Source organism: Hetaerina americana, unplaced genomic scaffold (genome assembly GCF_022747635.1).
Source record: "Hetaerina americana unplaced genomic scaffold, ioHetAmer1.1.p SCAF_2, whole genome shotgun sequence".
Lineage (NCBI taxonomy): Eukaryota > Metazoa > Arthropoda > Insecta > Odonata > Calopterygidae > Hetaerina > Hetaerina americana.
The window spans coordinates 103727155-103747253 of record NW_027286763.1 but is presented as its reverse complement, the minus strand read 5'-3'; the positions used below and the strand labels follow the sequence as shown (position 1 = coordinate 103747253).

General features: G+C 40.7%; 1 protein-coding gene across 1 annotated transcript; it reads left to right on the top strand.

The window, feature by feature from the left end:
• The first annotated feature begins 4390 nt into the window (after positions 1 to 4390).
• On the top strand, positions 4391 to 17842 carry LOC139688198 (uncharacterized). Its single transcript, XM_071585626.1, has 3 exons — positions 4391 to 4423; positions 15203 to 15388; positions 16802 to 17842. Exons 1-3 carry the CDS (start codon positions 4391 to 4393, stop codon positions 17840 to 17842), a joined length of 1260 nt encoding a protein of 419 aa, XP_071441727.1.
• Positions 17843 to 20099: the final 2257 nt, after the last annotated feature.

The following is a 20099-nucleotide window of genomic DNA, read 5'->3' as shown; positions in this document are numbered from 1 at the left end:
CACTCACGTCATTATGATATACTATTTCGTTTATTTTAATGCTTAGCTCATTGCCATGTACTACTACCATAAGAAAATTTATAAAAAAACTTAAAGTATATATTGTCTACAAATTCATGTCTTAAGTTGCCGCGTAAAGTTTAAAGTTCACTAAATTTCTTTTATCGAATTGTTTTTTTCTGTTGACACACTGTATCGTGTGCTATTAACGAAATTATCAGATAATTTCACGAGGGATTCTCGCATATGTTGTTTCCAAAATATGAAATATTGAATATTTTCACCACCAGTTGTAAGAAAGGTAGAACATACTATTTGGAACCTGGAAAAAAAGGAATTATTGGTATTGGAAAGCAAGATAAATTAATGGAACTATAAAGAAATCCGTGGGTACATTTTTGGGAGTAGGCAATTTTTTAATAAAACCACATTTATCCAACAAGTTCAACAAAGAATAGTCATAAAATGTTTTAACGACATACCCCCACTAAAATTTGACGACCCATCTCAAAGTAGTCCCCAATTGACACAATGCAATTGTCCCACCTTTTTTCAGTCTTCGTAGACATACTGGAAGTCATTTGTTGATAAGACCTTCAAAATCACCTCCCCAGTCTTCACTACTGATTCTTATGATGTAAAATGCTTTCCGCGAAGGTATTTCTGAACCTCACTCAGGAGCAGGCAGGGTTACGAGGACTACTTCCCTGTAGTCCAGACTAGTTATTCCATGCAGTCTGGACTACAGAGAAGATGAGGAACACATTTCACATTAATTTTCGATATTAGGCGCAGCATCCAGCTGCTATGAATGGTGGCTTTCCGCAATTGCTAACTGGAGAAAATTCACCACAACCATATACGATAGTATGCTCCGTTTTTAGTTGTGTGTGTGTTATTTATGTTGGTACGACTTCCTGATACATCACTATCTGAACATTGAGAACATTATCTGACCGTAACATTGATTTTTTTTGGTGATGATGATGCCCGAGATTTCAACATAGAACTTTGATTTTTGCTATCAAGATCTAAAAAGTGTAGCCTAGTTTCTTATGCAATTGTATAATCTTTGAAAGAAATTTATCATGTTCCCGTCAAATCATCAACCCTTAGCTGCGAAGAAACCTTCACCTCAACGCCCTGTAAATCGGATCTCGACAATCTCAGAACCCAACGGACACAAACAGGTCTCAAGTTCAATTTTTGTCACCACCATGGCTCCACGGGAATGTTGTCTACCCTCACGATCTTATTTTATTTCAATTCGCTTAATACCCTTTCTATCTAGCCATTGGCCCTTTATGCCATTTATTAATGCCCTTTCTATCTGGCATAAAATTATATGTGAGTAAGGACTACTTAATTAATGCCTACTATGCATACTTTCACTCGCATATCACTTATCACATTAGACTTTGGGGGAATGCATCTGATATTAAGCTAATCTTTGTGATGCAGAAAAAGGCAGTCCGTACCTTATCTAATTCATGTCCACTTGAACACTGCAGACCTCTCTTTTTAAATTTAAAAATTATGATTGTTTACAATTTATATATATTCTATTCATTAGTTCATGTAAAAGAAAATACGAGTATGTACTCCACTAGGGCTGACGTTCACAGCCATAACACCAGAGCTAAGTCTAATATGGATTTTCCATATTGTAGGCTAGACAGGACTAACAAAGTTGAAGGTCTATCTATCAAATTGTTTAACATGCTTCCAAATTCTGTAAAGTCAGCCCGCAATGTGGTGTTCCGCAGGGTGCTGCGTGATTGGCTTACCTCCAGTCATTATACTCAATAGAGGAGTATTATGAGCTCGACTTTACTAGCCTAACACTATAAGGTCTAGGGTGAGTAGAATATTAGGTCTATGTATACAAATATTTTCAATACAAGTATTTTATATGATTGTATATTGTGCTGTATAGTATATTATCTATGAACAACTGTATGTTCCTATAAAAAGTCGCAATATATGTAACAAACTGCACAAATGTGAACAATGACGACATCTACCATATGTGAATATGATCATAAGATGAATAAAGTATATTATTATTATTATTGAGTACGCTTGGACCCAAGCTATCCTCATCTACTTCATATTCTTTAACTGCCTGGCCTAATTATTGGCCTAGCATCCTGTATACCACACTGTTCCTCTATAAATTATTTCCAACAGTCTTGAATATTCTCTGGTTCAGTTAATGAATTTCCTAACTTATCTATAATTATTTGCACGTAGTTTCTCTTCTAATTTCCTGACAGTGCTTTCACCCTCTTGTGCTGTTTACGAGGTCACTCTTCCTTTGTAAATTTTCCACTCCCTCGCACTTCGACTCCCACCACGTTTCTTTCGATTTGTTTATTTTCCTTCTAAGTTTATTATTTCACTCTTTATACTTCCTTATACTAAATTCTGTGTTTATATTGTTCCATTTCCTGTTATCACCTACCTTTTTGATCATCGCGGGAGTAATCCAAGGTTTTCTTTGTGAGTTCCTTATTTGCTGTTTCTGTAGTTTCTTTTTGGTATGTTCCTGTTTTTCCTCTATAGTACCAAGCTCCTGATGATAAATCTTTCTTGTCGTTCCTGTTAAGCTTTTGCTATAATCCATCTACTAAACTGCCTTCCTTGTTTCGTCATTTTGAATCGGACGCTACATTTCACTATTAATAAATTATCATCTGAATCCGCATCCCCTCCCGGAAACGTACGAATTAATCACGCTGTTCCTAAATATTTGCCCAACCATTATATCGTCTAATCGATTACCTTCCTGAGACCCTCGATCATTTTCCACAACTACCCACACGTGTTGTGGTTCCTAAAGAAACTGTTCGTTATGATTAACCTCTCCATTCCGCAGAACTCCGTTGCTGTCTCTCCGCAGTCATTCCTTGTTCCTGAGCTGTACTAGTCCCCTACCTCACTGAGATCTCTTCCTTCGCCTGCATTCGCGTCCCAGTTCATCCATCGCGATCAAATTTTTCCCTCCAAGAACACATACAACTATGAATTCTATCTAATCGTATTCCCTGAGGACCCCTTCCCCCCTATTCTTGCGGGGAAGAATATTTATTTATTCTCACTTTAATCTTTGCCATTCTAAAGTCATGTAGACATCAACAATGGCCAAGTTCTTTCATTTAGTCTTTTCTTCAACTAATAATACGTGCGTGTTCAGTAATTCTTTAGGAAAAAATAGAGAAAAGATATATTCGATGTTTTCAGATTAAAATTTGTGGAAATCCATCATCACCGAAGTAAAAAAACTAGTTTCTTTTCACTAAATTTTTGATTCGGTACAACCAGTTTCGACGCATCGACTTGATCATCATGACGCCGAATGCGAATTAAATGGAAAGATACATTGGTTTTTTAATCCAGTGATAAAAAAGTAATTATTTTGAGCAGATAATGCATTTACTCTCCTTTTAGATCTTTTTCTCAGCTTTTTTTCAAATTTTAAGCCGTCCAAAAAGTCTGATTTCAGAAGGTCCTCAAAATAGGCATTGTGTTGGCGATGATCACGTCCGACGTCAATGGATTGCCGCGGAGCCATTATTTCAAGCTTAATGCTAAAAAAAATATTCAATGTGGGGCAAATCTGGGGAATGCGGTTAATTTGTGATGATGACAACTTTACATTCATAATTATCATCATCAAAACTGTACACATTTCCACCCGTTCATTGCTTTGATGGAAGAGAATTTTTTAAATGTTTGCTCTTACCAAAAGTGAGGATGTTTACCCTTGATTTCTTCGCCCAATCAGTAAAATGACGACGCATAATGCTCTCAATTTATCTCTGGTCCTTTGTGTTAGTAATCGAGGTATGTGATTCTACGTGCATCCCACAAAAACCGTGGCCATCATCTTCTCAGCTGATTTCACCGTCTTCGTCTTCTTCGGAGCCGGATCGCATTTAGAAACCCACTGTTTCGACTGTTTGTTTAGTGTACGATAGAACTGCATCCATGTATCGCCCAAAGTTTTGGTGCTAAATTGAAAACACTATACCTTGTGATATGCCTGACCTCAACCACGTATTTCGCGAACTTTTATTCGTCGATGACTCAAAACCATATCGTGGATTTGGTCAATCATTTCGAAGGAAGACGTTTCCACTAGACGTCCCGAACGATGTTCATCTCCTGTGGCTGAACGGCCACGTTTAAACCCATTTACCCAATTGTGAGCAGTCTAAAGCACAGGAGATCATGGGCCATGAACTTCATCCAACTTGGCTTTGATCTCTTTTTGGTGTTGGGCCTTTTAAACAGAAATATTTAATCATTTCAATGAATTCATTTTTTCCGTGTTTCTAAGTAAACAAACGTTTGATAATTCAATCGACTATGAAAATAAAACTACGTGATGGATGCAGCTGAAACTTTAAGCAGCAGTCTAGTGAGAGATCAGACACACTAAAAGCAAACCTTTTTCGATACTTTTCCAAGTATAAATTTTACATTTTTCTTAAAGGTTATTGAACGAACCACGTCAGTTGCTTTCATTACGGTTTACTACGCTTCTTCCAGCCTTATGTTTCAGTATAATTCACACCTCTCATTGGCGCCCTTCCCCACCGCTTACGCAGTACAGATATTGTATGGCCTCAGTTCGCGTTTTTATTGGACAGACTTCATATATATTATTATTATTATTATAAGGTAATTTACCGGTTAAGATAGGGTTTTGGATGTACACAACTAACAAAGAAATATTTAATGACTCCTAACAAAACAAAACACAATTTAGCAACCTACTCTACATCAAGTCCCTCTCTTCATCTCTGAGTACTTCCTTTCTCCCTTCAGCCCGTACAACATCTCTATCCTATTCTTTCCCTTTTATCCTTTGCCTAACATTCTCCCCTCTATTACAGTCTTTTTTCCTTATTTCTATTTCTATGTGAATGCGTATTTGTTCGCCGTTTGGCGGGATTTCGTGTTACGTATATACACAGTAATCACATAAACGCAGTAAACAACTCGAAGGTCGGTTTAGTAGGTGATGGTAGAGTTCACCCAGTACTAAGCCCTATACGGCGTGTGAAATTCACACATCAGGGTAGGTGGGCCAGTTCCTTTCCCTGTGCCGGTTATGGTTTCCCAGGAAGACCTGGTATCCGAAAAAACACTTTAGCTTGGGTGGAGCTGCAGGTGCCCAGAATGCCTTGCCCGGGAATCGAACCCGGGACCCTCCGGTCAGCAGTCCAACACGCTACCCACTGGAATACCGCGACCCATATATATATATATATATGTATATATATATATATATATCAGATATTGTGCAGGTGATGTTGATATATATATATATATATATATATATATATATATATATATATATATCGATGACACGGAAACACTCGCACGAGCAGCACAATAATGGGACGACACAATAGAACACAAATAGAATAGTAACATTTAAAAGGACACTCACACGGTAAATTGTTCGAGCTTTCGCCCTTCTCCGCGGCCTTCTTCAAGTAAGACTGAAAAAAAAAATATATATATATATATTTTTTTTTAAGGTAATCTACCGGTTAAGGTAGGTTTTTGGATGGACACAACTACCAAACAAATATTTTATTACTCCTAACAAAACACAAAATCCATCATCCTACTCTATATCAGGTCCCTCTTCATCTCTGAGTACTTTCTTCCTCCCTTCATCCCGTCCAACATCCCTATCCTGTTCCTTCCCTTTCCTCTTTTGCCCAACATTCTACCCTCTATCACAGTCTTCAACATCCCACTGCCGGTCAACATCCCACTGCCGGTCAACACCCCCTTCATCCACTTTTCCTGCCTCCATAGGATTGCTCACAACAAATCCCTCTCTTCGCCCACCATACCAAGTACTTCCTCATTTGTTTTCTTCTCGGTCCATTTCACCTTCTCCATTCTTCTCCACACCCACATTTCAAAAACCTCCAATCTACGTCTATCCTCCTGCTTCAATGACCACGTTTCCGCACCGTACATAGCTACGCTCCATATCAAAGTTTTTACGAGTCTTTTCTTAACATCCTTACTCAACGTCCCTGTCATCAACTCCCTCCTCCTTGTGAAAGCCTCTTTGCCTAGCGCAATTCTTCTCCTTACGTCCCTACTACTTTGACCGTGTTGGTCCAAAACACTACCGAGATACGTAAACTGTTCTACCTGCTCTAGTTTTTGCCCTCCTATTTTAATGTTAAGCTTGGCCTTTTTCTTTCTATAAAATCGCATAACCTTTGTTTTATTAATATTGATTCTCATCCCATACCTGTCGCACTGAATTTCCAATTCACTCAGCAATGCTTGCAGCCCCTTGGCTGACTGACAAACTAAAGCTTGGTCATCAGCAAACCTAACTGATTTTACGAATTCCCCGCCCACTTTCATTCCTGCCTCGAGTTCTTCCCATGCCTCTTTGATCATTTCCTCTGCATACAGGTTGAACAGCAACTGTGATAATGGGCAACCCTGCCTTACACCCCTTCCTAACACTGCCCATCCTGACTCCCCGTTTCCCACCCGCACCTGAGCAGTCTGAGACATGTACAGGTTGCGGATTAGCCTCCTTTCCCTCCAATCTATTCCTATTTTCTGCAATATACTCATTAGTTTTCCCAATTCACTCTATCAAACGCTTTTTCGAAATCTACGAAACAGGCAAATACCTCCTGGTTGTGTTCTATATTCCTCTCGATTAATAATCTCATTACTGCAATGGCATCACGCGTACCTCTCCCCTTCCTAAACCCAAACTGATCATCCCCTAAGTAATCATTTGCCCTACTCTCTATCCTTTTGTTCATGATCCTGAGGACAACTTCAGCTGCGTGGGATATCAAACTAATTGTCCTATAGTCCTCACATGACGTGGCCTTTACCTTTTTCGGAATAGGAACTAAAACTGATCTCACAAAGTCTTCCGGCCAGATTCCCTCCTCATAAATACTACGGATCAGCCCATATAGCCTCTTCCTCCCACATTTTCCTAAGCCTTTTAAAAGTTCCACGGGAATGTTATCTACCCCCACGGCCTTATTTAGTTTCATCTCCCTTAATGCCCTTTCTATGTCATTGTCTAGTATGCCTGGACCTAAGCTGTCTTCCTCTACGTCATTTTCTTTTTCAATGTCTAACTTTGTTGGTCTGAGTTCTTTACTATACAGTTCTTCTATATACTCCTTCCATCTCTCTTGGATCTTTCCTGCGTCAACTATTACCTTACCCGCCTTATCTCTAACTGTTAGCATAGCTCTTTACTTCCCGATAACGATTTAACTTTGCTGTACAGCGCACCGATTTCACCCTTCCTCTGCAGACTTTCCATATCCTCGCACTGCGTCTTCCACCATGCTTCTTTGGCTTTATTTGTTGCCCGCCTCAATTTATAGTCTAATTCTTTGTACTTCATTTTGCCTAATTCTGTATTTATATTCTTCCATTTTCGCCGCTCATCCATCTTTGTAATCATCTCATCCGTGATCCATGGTTTCCTAGTCCTTATAGCGTTAACGGTTCCAATAGTGTCTTTTGCGGCTTTAGACAACCCTTTCTGGATCATTTCCCATTTTTCTTCGATAGTACTAAGCCCTTTACCATCCTCCATGATTTTCTCTACCGCCTGTTTGTATTCCTTCCTTTTCAACCCATTTAATGCTTCTACATTCCATTTTCTAACTCGCCGCCCCTGCCTTATCTTTTTGAAACGGACGCTACATTTCATAACAACTAAATTGTGGTCAGAGTCCTCATCCGCTCCGGGAAAGCTGTGCGAATTTATCACACTGTTCCTAAACCTGTGTCTAACCAGGATATAATCTAGCTGATACCTTTCTGAGTCATCTGGCATTTTCCATGTATACCTGCGTCTATTGTGGTGTCTAAACCAAGTGTTGGTGATGACCAGCCCCTGTCTCCTGCAGAACTCAACTGCTTTCTCCCCGCGGTCATTCCTCGTGCCTAAACCGTAGTCCCCGACCTCATCTCCATCTCTTCCTTCGCCTACCGTCGCATTCCAATCCCCCATCACTATCAAATATATCCCTGCAGGAACACACGCGATCATGCCCTCTAACTGATCGTATATCCTATGGACCTCTTCTTCCTTATGGTTGCTCGGTGGCATGTATACCTGAATAATAACTAAGTTCGTAGGTTCTGCTTTTATCTCTACTAGTAGTATTCTATCCGTTACCTGCTCTATGTTTACTACGCTTCTTCCTACCTCTTCATATATCACTTTTTGAAAGTCTCGCGGACGTGAATAATAAATTATTACACTTAGCACTGGTGGACACAGACAAAAACACGTAAAATACACAAAAAAGAGACTCACTACTTTTCGAATTTTCGGTGGTCGTGGCCACCTTTATCAAGGAAGAGAGGGACATAACTCTATAGTGTATATATATAAATATATATATATATATATATATACACACTCTAGTCTCTACTCTATATATATATATATATATATATATATATATATATATATATATATATATACACATTCAAACACGAAATCCCGCCAAACGGCGAATAAATACTCATATATACAGAAACATATATAAGGAAAAGGGATAGGAACACGTATAAAGGACGAACACAAAAGAGGTGGGGAAGGCGGAATCGAACGGATCACAAGAGTAAAAATATTTCCTCAACCGGGACTCGAACACGTATATATATATATATCTCGATATACATATATATGTATATATACATATATTTATGTATATTCGTATATAACCAAAACCATCTCCTGCTGACTCAATGTCGAAGATATTGTATGGAAAATGCGATGTTTAACTTAGGGCTAATAAGCGCGAGTTATTCAAATTTGTCTCCAACCTTAGAAATCGCTGACGCCCATCTGCATTCATTGGATGGCTAAGGATCGGTACATATTTTGAAGGAGAGTAATATTGTAAATTTTTTTGCACATAGCTTCTCGTGATTGTTTCCATATTTCTTCGCAACCTAGCTTCTGAAGAAAAAGTTAATATATATTTCACAATTAGTAGTTCGGCAGTCGTTATGCATCGAAATATATTGTCCACCCAGCTCCTATCAGTAATCAACCTTGAGGAACAACCAGGGAGGACCATGGTGACGATTAATATTGATTGAATAGGTTTGATCGATAGTTTATAGTTTTCATTGTGACAAATCCCCCAAGATTATTTTTTCCAAAATAACGTGAGAAAGTTCACAATTAAAAAAATGCTCCGCCTAAATGGGGACTGGAACACACACCCCGGGATTTCTTTCAGAATGCTCCCTCGAGTTAAGCTATATCGCGCCTGAATTCTAACCAGCGGGTCTGTCCGCTATAGTTAACGTTGCCGATTGGCAGCATTTTCTTCCAATCCTCGAGCCAAATAACGTTAACTTATTGAACCTTTACTCTGAAATTTCTTCCTTAGTTAACTCCTAATGGGTGAGTTTGAGTTGCTTTTAATTCCAACCGACTGCTGATAACTGAACTAAGTTTAATACAAATCAAATTTATAAACCTCTGGATATTATTATGGCATTCTGCTTCAACTTTTCCCGTTGTGTATCGCACGTTTCTGTCGAGACATAAACATAATTTCGCCCTCTCCGAAGCTGTTTTCTGACGCGTTAATATTCTTTGAATTATGTGTGTTGCGCGAGGATTTATTTGTCCTAATCAATTCGTTTTGTTTTCCTTTAAACGTCTAAGGAATAGCGTTTGTTGTCGGTTGCTCCTGCATATTATGCCAACATCTTATCTCGTCAAACTTTAGCAATGGACGCAACGCCTTGGCGGCGGGAGGGGATGCGGCGGCGAAAAGGGTTATGGCGAAGGATCGTCTGAGGTGACGAATCGAGTTCACTCTGACGGAGAGGAGGCCAGTGTCTCCCCGGCAGTTATAGAGTTGGGCGGTCGTGCGAGAGAGAGAGAGAGAGAGGGGCTGGGCGACGAGACTCGAAGCTGGGAATCGACTGAGAGGTAAGTGGTTAGGGGGTCGAAAAGTGTATGATTTCAAGGAATTATGATTCGTCGTTTTTATCTGAAACTTGGAAGTGAGCTGTGGTCGTCAACTTCAGCATTGTCCGTGCCCAGTGAATGATTTCATTTTCAAGTTCAAGCTTCCGTTGTTTGTTATCCGTCTTCGCGTCGTGTTTCGAAGAAGTGTTTCGTGTTGTTTGCATATGTTCCATCGGATGTGTTGTTCCACTGCTGTTCTTCCCTGAGATTTTGCGTCCGCCCTTTGATTTAGAACGTAGGGCTGTGCGATGCCGGTAAATATAAGATGGATGGACCGCCCGAAGTGTGAAGTGAGGCAGACACAAACGAAGAATATTTTGGTCTTTGAAGCTAAAGAATGATCGTAGATTAGTTGATTTTGAGATCGGGGTGTGGGGAAATGTGAAGGAAATCAGTTGGACGGAGAGGAGAACTAATGGCGAAGTTTTGAATACTGGTATTTGGTGAATTAATTTCGAAAAAGACAATTGTGGTGTGCAGGAGACATGAGAGGAATTGAGGTGTTTGGAGTCTGTGATAGTGGAGAGAATGCTGGGATAAACAATTAAGAGGAATAACTATAAAAGTCATTTAACACGGAATAAAGGCTGGTATATGATATGACAAGCTGTGTAAAGGAGAAACGCAGGAAAGCAAGAATTTAAGCTGTTTTTGACGCGAAGTGAAATAGGTTTTAATGCCCAAAGCTTAATTTTGACGTGGTATTCCAGTGGATAGAGTTCTGTGCTACTGATTGGAGGGCCCGGGTTCGATTCCCTGGGTAACGCCCCTTCACCCGGACTGCGATTTTTTTCGGGTACCAGTTCTCCTTTGAAACGAGATGGGGCGGGGGAAAAGTAACTGACCAAGCCCTTTTTTTAGCTAATGTGTGAATTTCACTCGCCATTGAGATTAGTAATAGGTGAGCTCTATCCTCACCTATGTAAACCAACCTTTCGGGTAAAAACTATGGTGGTGTGAACCTAAAATTAATAGATAAGACTACTCGCATTGAAGACTTATCTTCTTAAAAGTCTTATCGTGACCTGAGGCATGCGACGAAGTACTACTTCATTTGGTTGCATTCCATTCGATGCCGTGTGCATCGCGTACATTGCTCTTAATATCCCGAAAAGGACACATGTTTGAATTCGTTTATTAGTCGTGAAAATGTCCAAAATGTTTGTTGATCCCAGCTGTTTATCCATTATGGACGTTCCGTGGCTTAGATAAAATGGCCGCGGTGGACACATGTTGCTCCCCCATTAATTGTTTTAAGGTGTTATTAGAAGTCGTTGTGACATCTTTCATGTTTACATAAAGAAACAATCACTCCTGTAATGAAATGAAATTGTGACCTATAGTAATTAGAATATGTGTTTTAAATATGAAACATTTCTATATTCGTTTTTTATAATTTTACAGGGGTACTGTAAGTGGAATACGGTTTCATGCGTTTACAGACGAATTTCAAACATTTTTTCACGCTGTACGCATACAGGGAATGTTCATACTTAAGTCGCTTACGTATTTTAACCGTAATTATGGCGCGCATCAATCGTACTTTGCGCTCTGGGTGCCGCCCATGAAAACTTTTATCACCCCTGTTCTCACCAAGGTTGGGGTGTCGCGCGAGCGATATATCGCTCATCGTTTCGATACACACACACACACATATATGTATATTATATATATGTGTGTATGTATGTATGTATATGATTATATATATATATGTATAAATACATATATATATATATATATATATATATATATATATATATATTAATGGACCCGGCACTTATGTAAATGGGCGGTGAAGATTCATTCGGTGAAGAGTATCAATGGACATTTGGAACATGTGATTTCAATTCGCATCTCAGGATTGAACATCAGATTTATGTTATCTTTGAGAGAGCGTTTCATTCTTTTCGAAAACCACTGCGACGGCCTGATAGCCGGTTGGGAAAATTTTCATTCAGACTACCCCCGGGATCAAATCTAATGAGAGTCATGTAATACTGTGCAATCGGGAGCCAAGAAGTCAGAACATTCGTCGTCAGGCGTTAATCTTGATGAGGCATGAGACGTTTTTGTTTTCGCCAAAGGAGTGCTCTTCGCGCGGGTGGCCTTCTCGTTCCCAGGCTTCCAAGTCCCCCCCCCCGGGCCCTCCCCCTCCTCCCCCCCCTATGAGTGATATGAGCGGAAGGGCGAGAATAGTCACGGAGGATGGAGGGATGCAGCGGGCGCTTATTGATGCGCGTGTATTTTTACAGGGTGCCATCTCTCTCTCTGTTCGTGCTTCGGAGATAGGAAGTGGGCCTCCTTTGTCCAACCTCGATGACCGTTGATGGGGGGAGGGAGGGAGATATCTCCACTTCGGGCAGGGTGGCGCGCGTTGTTCTAAAACCATGACCTCAACTTCCTTTATTCGATGGAAAATATTGTGCAATGATTTATTTTTTGCTTGATGACCGCTTAAAGGATTTTCTTTACTGAGTTTTCGAATTATATCAAGTATCTCGCTTAGTCCATACGTTAAAATGGTTCTTACTTTATTTGTGCTGCAGTTCCACGTTCCTATTCTAACTAATGTGGTCTTCGTCTCCTGCGTCTTCTGTCCTGCTGCTGCTGGTTTTCCCTTGCAAGGGTTTCGTGGGATGACGACCGCGGAAGCCTTGCCTCCCCCGCTGCCGGGCACGACACACGGCCGATTGGGCCGAGCTCCGTGGTTGCAAGGACTCAAAATCTCTGTATTGTCCTTAATATTTTTCTTGGGAATGATAATTGAGGTGGTTTCCCGGTGCCTTCCTCAATAGTGTTTTTAATGTGACACTATCACCTACTGGCCGCCCCACTGGGGTCAGACTCCATTGCAGCCGCCTCACTGAGGAACAGACGCTGCGTGGACTACCTTTCGTCTGTCTCCTAACCTTCGACCTATCTGGCATGGGTCCCTACCAGGAGCAATTATTATTACTCCCGCCAGCACAGCTCTAGGGGTCATCGGAACGCACAAGCCCTTCCACCACCGTAGTCCGAGGAGGGATATACGATTTCCCAGGAAGATTTGGTACCCGAAAAATCACATACCTTGGGTGGAGCTGCAGGTGCCCAGAGTGCCATGCTCGGTAATTGAACCCGGGCCCCTCCGGTCAGTAGTCCAACGCTCTGCCCCCTGGACTACCGTGACCCACATATGTACATATATATACATATATACTACATATATATACATATATATATATATATATATATATATATATGTACATATGTGGGTCACGGTAGTCCAGGGGGCAGAGCGTTGGACTACTGACCGGAGGGGCCCGGGTTCAATTACCGAGCATGGCACTCTGGGCACCTGCAGCTCCACCCAAGGTATGTGATTTTTCGGGTACCAGATCTTCCTGGGAAACCATAACCCGCAAAGGGAAAGGAACTGGCCCACCTACTCTGATGTGTGAATTTCACACGCCGTCGGACTTAGTACTGGGTGAACTCTAACATCACCTACCAAACCGACCTTCGGGTTGATTACTGTGTTTATGGTTTACACATATATAAACATGCATATATTTATATACATATATATACCAATAAATACATATATGTAGATGGAAACATCCTTGACGTCATACTTGTGAGACGGAAAAGTGGGGGAAGTCGAGGTTCTTTCGGGAATAACTGACCAGCTGTGAGTATGTATCTAAACTGGGAGAGGGCTCAGTAGGGGCTATGAAACAAAAATAGGGTACCCCGAAATTGAAACATAAATTGCCCGATTCTAATCGAACGGGCTAAATTATTATTATTATTATCATTATCACTTCTTTTGCTCCAAATTTTGAATACTGCTCATTTTCTCACGTTTATTACTAATTCTCATTCGCTGCTCCAATCCGATATTTTGTTTAAATCTCTAACGAGTATCCCGCGATCTGCTGGGGTCTTTGTTTCTCTTTACACCGTCGTTTCGTCTGAAATTGACCTAAGGTAATTGTCCAGCTGAAGTCAAAAATGCATTTTAGGAATAGTAACGGCCTTATTACACTTCCCTGATGGACGCCCGAAGTTACACTTACCGCCGTTGAGGATACTCATCAATGACTACTATTTGTTTGAGTTATGACAAGAAGTCTTCCATGCAATTTATCACTTCCTTATTGACCTCGTAGCGTTTAAGTTTTTGTAACAATTTATTGCGATGGTTTTTATCGAAGTTTTTGAGTAATTCTAAAAATACTGCATCCACTTGCATATTGTTTTCGCCCAATCGAAGGATATTCCGAATAAAAAGACCCAATTGGGTGTCGCAAGATCTGCTCTCCCTAAATCCGTACTTTTTGTGGCTTAGTATCTCCTTCCTATCGAGAAATCTAATAACGTAACTGACAATAAGGTGTTTTAATATTTTCCATGTCGTCGATCTATAGATATGGGCCTGTAATTGGCGGGATTATCACTGTCGCCGCCTTGATAGATAGGTGTTATGTGAGCTAGCTTCCAGTCAGGTAATGAGCCTTCTTCTATCTACTTATGTACTAATATGAAAATATATACTTATATAAAAATACTTACTAAAAATGGGGCAACATCTTCAGTTAATTCCTTAAAAATTCTAGCACTTATTTCTTCTCGACTTGGTGCTTTGTTGGCTATGATACTATGGAGCTGATATTGTATTCCTTTCTTGGATGGCGTTATATCTGTCGACCATGTGTTCTGTGGGTTGTTGAGGAAGCTCATTTGGTGCGTTTTTATCTTTATTGAAGACTAATGAGTGCTTTAGAGTAATGAATATGTCACGAAAATTATAATTCCATTCTGAACGAAGTACCTTTTTCCTTACCATTAATACTAAAGATGAGAACGGTCGTTTGCGATTTTCTATGAGTCTTATCGTGCTGAAGGATGCCACAAGATAATTCAAACAGCAGGTCGTATGATTCAGTTTTTTTACGATTCCATGGATCCTGCCTCTAGCTGTCTATCAAATACATGGCTGTCTAATTACCAATGGAGTGATGCAATAAATAGATCATATCTCATGTGATAGCAGCATATTATACATTAATTTGTTTTACTTGACCATCATGAACAATTGCTTTATGAAATTTTGCATTGCAGCGATTTCCCAGACTCTTCCCTTCGAATCCGTTCTGGTAATATTCAGATTTTATGTTTTTGTTTCAGGAGATGTCTGGGAAGGACGGTAATAGGAAGCGCGAGAAAAGCTGGGATGAAGCCGCTATGAAAGCTGCGGCGGGCGCTTTCCTGAGTGGTGAGATGTCAGCACGCGGCGCAGCGCTCAAGTACAAAATTCCTTCGTCTACCCTAAGGCGTCGTCTGATGAAAATAATTTATGCTAATCCTGAACGCGTAAGTAATCCTCGCATGTTTCATGTTCGGCTGATACGAGGATGTGCTTACGATACGCTTTTTTGGTGTCGTGCTTTTAAAAACCGAAAATTTGGTGATTCTAGAGTAGGTTCCAGGGCACCACCGGAATCCATATCTTAGGGATGGTACCCTTAATAAAAATTTCTTAGGGCAGCGCTTCCAGAAATCACAAAAATTTTCTTACGCCGACATTTTATTTGATTGCATTAAAGTAATTTACATCTACATCTTTATTAATGGGTGTTAATCCACTAACTATTGGGACAATCGAAACGAAGGCTTCATGTAGAGATGACACCACGGTTTTTCTGTTTGCTCCAGCGTTATCCTGGCTGCCCTGAAAGACGGTTTCTCCGGCGTTACAGTTCCGTCGTCCACCTATCCAGAAAATCGTGAGGGCAACCCAAAAAATTGATGTTGTCATCAGGATATTTTGTGATTATCATCTTTGGTGTCTTTGCCACATTTGGGAAATTACAACAGCCTTATGTGATGATTCCTACCGTTTATGCTCACGTGTTGCGCGAGAATAAAGGGAATTTCTGACTGTGGGGTCTATTTGCTAATTACTTTCACTTCAACTTCTCGTATTTGTTGTCTCATCTATCAAGTCAATGCGCGTCTTAAGTTATTCCCAGTGTCAACATGAAAATTGTATGATTTTTTATTTTTCCAGTTTAAGTCGTGTATAGGTATTCGTGCTTCTTGTTGTCAGTTTTGAGTTATTTTTAATGACCTTTACGAATGAGATAAACTTTTAATTTAGATTTTTATTTCTCCCAGTTTATCTACCACTGCGCCTGAAGATGAATTTCCTTGGACGTGAAAACAGAAGCAGCGGTTTTTGATAAAACAAACACCAATTTGCTAACTACAAATATGTAAATATCTCAATCCTATTTAGGCATGAGAAATTGCTACTTCCAATAATCCCACTGTCGTCAAATAAATAACAGTGGAAAAATACATTGTGTTCTTCATTTAATGAACATGAACTTCCACAAACTTGAGCCAGAAACCATCGAATCCCACTCTCTCCCAAAACAGGTTATTCGATAATGACATCATACTTATTTGCTGTACGTTGATTAGAATTTGTTACACAACGGTCAGTTTTTATCTGGATCCTTTTAATTTTTCCGTAATTAGACCCTCTTGTGGGATACTATATACCAGACTTTTAAGTTTAAAGCATATTAAAGATGAAGTCTCTGTCCTCTCTCCTTACAAGTTTTCACTCAACCACACCCCACTATTCGTTTGATGAACACAGGTGTTTTTGTAATGTATGAATTGTCTTCCATAGCCACCTCTCCTGGGAGAAGAAGAGGTGGCGACGTGAACGACGAGGAAAACAAAAGGATTAATATTGCGCATTCATTTATTTTTCAGAACGTTGCATCCAGCCGTATCGGGCGCAGGAGGATTTTCACCGATGAGCAAGAAAGAGAACTGATAAATTTCCTCAACAAGGTTGAAAGGATGTCATTCGGCATGAACAGGAAGCAGTGTCGCGTGCTGGTGTACTGGTTCGCTGAGAGCCAGGGCATCCCCCATCACTTCAGCCGCTCCACGAAGATGGCCGGAACAGCCTGGTTTAAGGAATTCACGGAGAGGCACAACTTCCACTTGGGCATCACGAGAGGCGCCCGTGGGCCGACCCGGCACTTTCGCGCGGGGTTGGGCCTGGCCGCCGTCAAACAATTCTTCGACATCCTTGGGGAGGTGCGGGAGGAGAAGAAGCTGACCGCTTGCCGAATATACCACGCGATCAGTATGGGTTTCTCCACGTTTCCTATCCGGGAACAGGAGGATGCCTCCGCAAACGGATCGAACCCCACCCCAGACTCGTCCTCTATCGAGGGCGGTCGATCAGTTTCCGTCCTGTGCTGCGCCAGTGCCACGGGGGACTTCATCCCACCGTTCCTAGTCTATCCCGGACGGAAACTGAACATTGAGTTCCTCATGCAGTCTCCTCCTGGATCGAGCGTGGTGCTTGAGGAGACTGGATCGCTGACCGAGATCGTTTTCACGGCATTCCTCGGACACTACGTGGATCACGTAGGATCCTCCCCAGACACTCCAACCCTTCTGCTCGTTGACAATCAGCCGATCCTGGTCTCGCCGGCGGTCATCGATTTCGCCCAGCGGCACGGCATCATCTTGATGGGGTTCCCCAGCAGCGTGCCATACAAGTTGCAACCACTGTCCCTGACCTTCGTCGAGGTTTTCAGGTCGTTCTTCGTCCAGGTGCTAGACATTTCCTCCCTTTCCCACCCTGAAAGCAGAGTCGCCGAAAGCGAGTTGGCGGGCCTCTTCGGCTACGCGTTTTTGAGCGCGGCCGTCCCCGAAAACGTCGTCCAAGGGTTCAAAAATTGCGGAATTGAGCCATTCAATCCTGAATTTTACAGAAATATTTCTGAGGAACATTAAGGTTCAGCCTTGCTCACGCAGCCGACCACTTTGTTCGCTCTGTGGGTCCATCATAATTAACCATGACGTCCATGTTTAGATTTCATTCGCTGTGCACACAGTGGTCATTCCAATATTTTCCAGATATCCATACATGAATATAGCTGCAAGTGTAGATACGATTGGCGCGCAAAACATAATCATTAGATATGTATCATGAGTACAAATATATATTATTTATTGTTGGTAATCTACCGGTTAAGGTATGTTTTGGAAGGACCCAACAACCAAATATTTCTCTTGTCTCTCCAAACAAAATACAATCCAACATCCTACTCTACATCAGGTCCCTCTTCATCTCTGAGTACCTTCTTCCTCCCTTCATCCCGTCCAACATCCCTATCCTGTTCCTTCCCTTTCCTCGTTTGCCTAACATTCTCCCCTCTATCACAGTTTTCAACATCCCACTGCCGGCCAATACCCCCTTCATCCACTTTTCCTGTCTCCTTATGATTTCTCCCAACAATCCCCTTTCCTCCCCTACCATGAGTAGCACTTCCTCGTTTGTTTTCCCTTCTATCCACTTTACCTTCTCCATCCTTCTCCAAACACACATTTCAAAAACCTCCAATATACGCCTAGCATCCTGCTTCAATGACCACGTTTCCGCGCCGAACATAATAACGTTCCATATCGAAGTATTCAAGTGACTTTTCTCAACATCCGTCTTTTCATAACATTCGTTTGAATCATCTCTATGTCGTGGAACCGGTGCCCTTCAAGCGGAATTTTCAATTTTAGCACCACGCATACATCTAAAGAAAATCTATATTTTTGTTGGCTGCATTATCAATTGGCTTCTTATCCATTTCGGTATCCTGATTCTTTTGCTCTCACCAAGGTTTTGAAGGATGCTCGTGAATTGACGGAAAAAACAAACGATTGGGCTACATTGTCAAAGCATGTTTTTCGCCCAGATATTGCAGCTTAGTTGACCTAGCTGTTCGCAACTTCACTGAATCTCTTCCCGTTGCATTTTCACGAAATAATATAAGAGAACAATTTTTTATTACGAATTTGAAGTCAAGGAACGCGTGCCTGCGCGTTTATCTCTCGGGGTGATACATGATTTTTTTTAGACATGGCTCCGTCTGCCAAATTCTTTTTAACCACGGGTTTCTCGACACCCTCCTTTAAATTGTTATTTCCCTACCATGAGAAATGAAAATGGCACATGGGGAAGAGCTATACTATACTTCATATAAAACAAATTTACAATGCTATTCTTATATATTTTTATCTCAGCTGTCGCAGTGTGTTCCTTAGACCTTCAACTTTCATCTGACGAGACTATAGTTTTATTTTGTACCCTCCCCTGTGTACCCCCTTAAGTTTTATTTATTGCCCTTGTTTCCGTTAGTTCCCCTTCTTCCTAGAGCAACACATTCCAAGGATACAATCAGCACTCGGTTATATCTGTTACTATTCGGTTATATCCGTTATCCACTCAGCAATCCGTTATATCGGTACAACCCCGCAAAAAACAATTCCTAGCAGGACTTTTTAAGGAAGGCGACCGACAGCTAAGGTCATTTGCAACAATATCTTCCACTTGAACAATTAATTTGGGAATTGGGTTCCCATTCTGCGGTAATTTTCATCCCTTCATTGAATTATTTAAGGTAAATATCCACAAAATTGTTCAAGAGATAGTTTCCGAGTTTTCGGGCAACATTAGGATAATTGTGTTTAATACAGGAACTGTTTGTTGCATTTGGATTCTTTTATTAAATTAGTGGGTTGGAAAGGTAGCTATGACATATTGTTTTAGTGGAATTTAGCAAGACGATTGCTTTTATTATTTCAGTGGAAAAACAGAGTTGTGAGATTAAGTTAATTATTTAAATAAAAAAAGAATGAAATTGCTGGTTTTGAACCATTGATTTGGATCACTTTCACGAAGTTACTGTTTAATGAAGCAATAGAATTGATCATAAGTGATCAACAGTATCGAATTTATTCATTCCTCAGGTGTGTCTTGCTGCACTTCCACAATTACCCACAGTGCGGTCGTTTGTAAGCGAAAATAAATGTAGGTATTACGCGAGTAGCATATGTAACTCGCTGCAAACGCAACACAATATCAATGATTTTTTTTCCAAATGCGATTACGCTGTTTACTGTGTTGCGCTTGATGTTTATTATGTTGTGATAATATTGTGATAATGTCTTTTATTAAGATGATTTGTATGGAGATAATTTATTGCAGCGTTAAATA

Excerpts from the sequence above, each read along its gene's own strand:
- LOC139688198 (XM_071585626.1), top strand. The coding sequence starts at position 4,391 with ATGGATGCAGCTGAAACTTTAAGCAGCAGTCTA. Across the intron at positions 4,424-15,202 it reads AAACTTTAAGCAGCAGTCTA|GAGATGTCTGGGAAGGACGG; the intron begins GTGAGAGATCAG and ends TTTTTGTTTCAG. Across the intron at positions 15,389-16,801 it reads TTTATGCTAATCCTGAACGC|AACGTTGCATCCAGCCGTAT; the intron begins GTAAGTAATCCT and ends TTTATTTTTCAG.